Source organism: Rhynchophorus ferrugineus, unplaced genomic scaffold, assembly GCF_030347505.1.
Source record: "Rhynchophorus ferrugineus isolate W39M unplaced genomic scaffold, kcgeb_rfMv2 rfM4, whole genome shotgun sequence".
Taxonomy (NCBI): domain Eukaryota; kingdom Metazoa; phylum Arthropoda; class Insecta; order Coleoptera; family Curculionidae; genus Rhynchophorus; species Rhynchophorus ferrugineus.
Genome location: NW_027472583.1, coordinates 20,903,907 through 20,909,906, shown reverse-complemented (window position 1 = coordinate 20,909,906; position 6,000 = coordinate 20,903,907). Strand labels below are relative to the sequence as shown.

The 6,000-nt window shown below is 29.3% G+C and overlaps 1 protein-coding gene across 4 annotated transcripts in view; it reads right to left on the bottom strand.

Annotated features, from left to right (window-relative positions):
• Positions 1 to 2,308: 2,308 nt before the first annotated feature.
• Positions 2,309 to 6,000, bottom strand: part of LOC143196121 (neutral ceramidase) — a 70,727-nt gene continuing 67,035 nt past the window's right edge. For all 4 annotated transcript variants that reach the window (XM_076403738.1, XM_076403736.1, XM_076403737.1 and 1 more), the window contains one exon: positions 2,309 to 2,727. In XM_076403738.1, coding sequence (XP_076259853.1) covers positions 2,544 to 2,727 — 184 coding nt within the window. In that variant the 3' untranslated portion in view covers positions 2,309 to 2,543. The remainder of the gene's footprint in view (positions 2,728 to 6,000) is intronic.

Sequence of the window (6,000 nt, the reverse complement as noted above, 5' to 3'; positions counted from 1 at the left end):
GTGTTTATTTGTGTATGGCTTATATTACTTTTAATTTGTTTATTTTATTCCATTTAGTGTAATAGAATTAGTTATGACATAATATTTCTATATTTCTTTGTTATTTATGTGCTCCGGAAATAATAATATAGAAAGTTTAAAATGTTATGTTATCAATTAATTCCACTCAATTTCTATTAACTACATTTTATATTTACAATATTCTGAAAATGTACAACTTCTCATTTAAATATCTAATATTTATTATTCTTTTAAAAATTGTTTCCATTAAACAAACATTTGTAAACACAAAATTAACCTAAAAATTACTTCTTAACCACAACTTTCGTAAACAACAATGCGTCACTGTGAAATTTGTCAAGCTACTATAGAGTAAATGCGCATGAGCAGTTCTGGCCAATTCGCACGTACGCCAATGTCCTTCCACTATCCTCTTTTGGACATATTCCTCGGTATCACTTCGTACAGTTCCCATCTTCTTTATAGTAACAATAGCTCTTACTTAATATATGGCATTAGCACACCAAACCGTTCGAGAATTTTCTTTTATACTTAATTTTTAACAATACAATTTTTTACGAACTTCGAAAACAAAAATCAAAATATGACGCAAAATACTGAATTCTGAAAACTCGACGATTACTTTCAATAACTATTGTCACTATTTCTGCTCGTTCTTGTGGCGTATATTAATCCATAATAAAATTTGGACGTCTCCGCAACCCAATTGTTAAAGCGCAGCTGAGCTAAACGTCACATAACCAAGATGGCGCACAGTCAAAATGGTACCGGAACTTTTGCCCCACCTTAGTATTAAATCAAAATGGTAGCGGGACTTTTGCCCCATATAATATTAATATGAATATTATGTGACTTTCTTTTCCAGATTCTACCTTTTAATTAGTGATTGTTCCAAAGAACACAGCGCTATCTATCAGGATTACTTGGGAGTGTCTAGAATCGCGTAAAAATGCAAGTCTAGAAATTAGCCCTAAAGAAGCAATCCGCTATGTAGAATGATTTAATTAAATATATATTTATTAATCAAATGTCATAATAGTTATAAAACAATGTAATATACTGGAAATCAAGCACTTCATATCTCAATCATTCCACAAACAACAACTCAGCTCAAGTTTTTCTGAAAACGTGCTCGTTCGCGAGCTGGTCGACATGCTGGGAGCTTAGCACGTACGTCAGTAGTAACTCAAGTTCGCAAATCATTAGCTAGCTCCATTATCTTTTATTTCGCCGGGTCCTCGTGCCCAATAACGGCTGCCCGATCGGGTTCCATATCCCCAAATTTAGCAGTAGCACTAGCGACCCACAGGACTCAACTGTGAGGTGGTTTCGCTTATTGTATTGGTAAGCCCAAAGGCTGTCCCACACAACCCGGTCCAAATTGTCACTCCAGAGCAAGTCTCAGCGGCCAGGCATGCGTCATGCATTTAACAGCCTGGTTTTAGACCAGAACAAAAAAAATGTAATGTATAAGAACTGTTTCTACCTTTAGTTCAACCGGCTATCAGTAATTGTTTAACATAATACATTTAATTTTTTAATGTATTTAAGTTTTGATCTAAACCAAATAATCAACTAGACTGCGACAAAAAACTCATTATGTTAAATTGTTTATAGATGAGTTGCGAACATTATTTTAAGAATCGTAATTAGATTAATTGCACATGTATTTAAACGCAGAATTTAATTCGTTTAATTTATTTGCACTGCTAGAAATACTCGCATATGGAAATTCCGTTAAAACACGAAATCGTACAGTTCTTATTTTATAATCGATGCTCAATTAATGAAAATGGTGCATTTTTGTTCAGAAAGCACACAGGAATTGTTAAAATAACTCATCGTTGAAAAGTGAGGATCTTATAAAACAATGCTATCAACATATGCTCGAGCATTTTAAATAAAAAATTACACCGTTTATAATTGTATGTATATATTTTAACTAGCTTTTAACTTGCCTATTTGAGCGATCAGTACATGGTATATATATATATATATATATATATATATATATATATATGTATATATATATATATATATATATATATATATATATACATGAGTTTGAAATAATAACATCGTTGATAAAATTACTTTAGTCCTTATAAAAATAAAAATATCTTATGATTATTTAAAATCATACATACATTATAGTATATATACATTATAATCCATTATAATACATTAATACATTGATATTAAACACTCATTGTATTTTTTAATATTCAATTTAGTTGTTTTTTTTATATATATATTCTATGACAATAACAATAAATGAAAATTCATATTGTTACTACTTCCTTTATTGGCAAGATGATGGAACTCAGTTACATCTACACACAGTCTTTATAACAGTTACATTTTAATGAAAATCTTACATCAATAAAATGATCTTGTTAAAAATCGTTTCATATACATCTTACACATATTAGTTCAATATTTTTTGTCTATTAAGTAGATTTATTGATGTAGATTTCCAAATTTATTTGAACTAATTTCATTTAAATTACATTAAACTATTATTATGTCGAGGTAACTACAAAAGAGTTACTAATGCCTTGATATGACTGGATATCACCCCATAATGGCTTATAGTTGCCCATGTGGCATATTCGGTATGTTCCAGGTTCTACAGAATCTCTAATGTCCCACTCAACAACTGCCTCGCTAGCACCCTTGATTAGACTAGTTCTGGTCCATTTGAATCTGGAAAACAAAATACTAATTCAAAAACTAATATTAAGAGATATACGATAAATACCGTAAATGTTATATGTTATATAACAATGAAAACTTCTATAACTATATGCATATTACAGCTTATTATTCATTCTAGTTAAAAAAATCTCAAGATTATCCAGAATGTGTCCATTTATTGTATGGATATCGATAATTTTTATTGACGTCATTGATGAAGTCCGAATATCTTTCACCGCATCGAAATGTATTTATTGCCAACAATTAGTTAGATATAGATATTTAAAAAAAATCAGCTTCTTAATATTTAGATTGTTCTTAAAATTAATTCATAGTCTTTTTATAATCTTAAAATAAAAAACGCTTATGAGCTACTATTTTATAGCCTACAAAAATATGTTGTACGCCTAAAAGGCGCAAATCTTAAGCTATTTATCTGTCTGGGTTGGTCTATTTCTTTTAATATTTTCAACAAAAGCAAGACTTATGAAAGGAAAGTCTTAAATAATCTGATAAGGGTATTAAGAGCCTCCTTTATTAGACAATCCGCAAATATATTATGAAATACTATGAATTAAAAAACGGATATACAAAACAATTTTTTATCTATAATAAAGTTCTTTAATAGTTTATAAATAAGTTTTTTAAACCTTTTATGTCTGCTTGTTCTATTCAATAGGATAGTAAACGTTCGATTTTAGTCTGAAATCTGAAACTTCAAAGCGAAATTTAGTAAACAGTAAATGAATCAGATGAGAAACAAATTACCACAAAACGGAAACAAAAAGCTGTGTAGGTTTAGCTGTAGTAATTAATCTATTCAAATAGTTTTAGTTAAAATAACGCGTTGAAAAACCCTAATAGTTAAAAGTTAAGTACTTAGATTTTAACTTAGACATTAAAATAAATCTGCCCGTCATTACAACATGAATATTTCTCTCATTCTATTTTCTAAGTATCTATTTGGTTTACCCAAATATATTTCAAGGATATTTTACGAATGAATGTGGTACTCAGCAAAGCATGTGGTGGCATCGATCGATACAGGCGAAAACCAGAAGGGACAATACACGATAAATAAGGCGGGTGTAAAAATACGGCACCACAAACATTTTCTCAGCATAAAACTTGAGCAAAAATATTTTATATTTTATCATCAGGCCTATAAATTAATTTTATTTTAAAGGATTTAAAAAAGGTGGTGTTACAGTGTGTTAAATCGCATCGGATCTAAAAGCCATCGAATACTGTGTGAAGTTTATGGCAACGAAATACGGACAAAAGACACAACAGTGTTATTCTTCACCACGACAACTCTCGCCACAGGTTGCTTAACATATTCTTAATAAAAAAATTGAACCGACTTCGAAAAATAAATAAGGAACACACTAAAAATTAAAAAATAATCGACCTTAGAATTTTAAAATAAAAAAACGTTTTAAAATAAAATATGTACATAATAAACATAAGAAAATAAAAACCTTATTTAACCTATCTACTACATGTATTTTATATTCTACTATAAACACACAATTTAGCTTAATACCTACCCAAACCTATTTATCTATTTACAATGTTATTTTAATTACTACCAACTGATGAGAACGGAAATCATGTCATGATTGAGAATTTATTGAAAAATTACATTATTGAAAATAAACTGAAAAGAACAACCTTTAAGGAAATGTTGTAATGCTTTGTCATAGTACAACCATTATTAAATAAATAAATGATTGGTATAGATAAAATTAAATTAAAATTAACATGGTATGTACTTTAGTAGCCAAACCAACTAAATATATTTATATAAAATGATAAACAACCCCACTTATTTGAAGAAATTCTACTTCTGCCATATTACTTTTAGCCTTTTAATGTATAAAACAGTTAGTAATACAGATACAAAGTAAAGAAACATAAGTAGAAAATTTGTATTCAGAAATCTAAAATAATCCTAACGAGATGTAGGTTCCTAAAAATAAGTGCCCTAAGAGTAACGACAATCTCGTTTTTTTTGCTGTTTAGGAGGAAATAGATAGCATCCTTAGAAAATTTCCTTTTTGTTGTCTCATCTATACAAGGAGAAATAAGGACGTCATACTAATTCCAATTAGATCTTAAAATATCACAAAAAATATAAACTCTTTTCGACAAAGGATCTTTCCTTCATCTTCATTGTTTATGTACGTGTTAAATTTTTATTATCAAATCTCAGTAAATATAGTTTACTTTTTTTACTTATTCGTACATCAAATGTTTGAGAAAAATTCAAAAAATCAAAAAAGAGCTGTTATTTGCAAATAAAATGTGATTAACAATGAGAAGTAGAATATTAAATATGATATATTTTTAATATATGTGAAATCTATAATTTTTCTGACTAAAATGGTTGGTATCAATATGTTTGATAAGCACCTCAAGTTTAAAATCTTCAGTTTTATGGCCTAAAAATTTCAAACGTTTAGAGTTAAAATATAGGTCATAATGACTTGAAGGCGAAAGGGTTTTCCGAATTTTTGATTGATAAAAACTATGAAATTTAACCCAGGGAACAGAAACACTTTTAGAAGAAAACGGATAGATAATTCCTCTGGCCATTCTCTTTAATACAGTATATACTACGTGTTATAGCATATAGGGCATCAACTATAAGGCCAAAGGGTGTAGGGTTGGAGCCCCTCTATACAGAGAAATCAACAACATAACATATGGATTATGATTATGTGAATACAGTAACGGATATGAAAATATTGTTCATAATCCTTGGCGTTTCTTGAGTATTAAAGACTGTAATCCCAAATAAAGTTCCTGCAAAATATATAGTGGCACCAAATTTCAGGAGGAATCCCGCAAAGAAATGTAGATGATCACTTATTTAAATCAGTTCAAATATTTACAGCTTTCTGTATATAATAACTATTAGTAAATCTCAAGTCACTCACTCACTTCACTTGAGAATCCAATGATTATTCACCCTGAAAAGCTTAAACTTTAATACAATGGAATATTTTATAGTAACATAATTTTATAGGTATGTTTTATATTAGACGAATTCTCAGAACGATCAATATCAATTGCTGATTTTCTTGGAGTTTAGCAGTTGATACAGCAATGATTTCCAGATGTTGGAATGATATGTTAACGATCTACAAGGAGGAAAATTGACTACCACACGAATTCACAGAAAATTTTAGTTCGACCAGTTTCATTGCTTGCTATTATATATTACGAATTGCTAAGACCCGAATCAATGTGTTGCTGCAAATATCTGCTGACATCAAT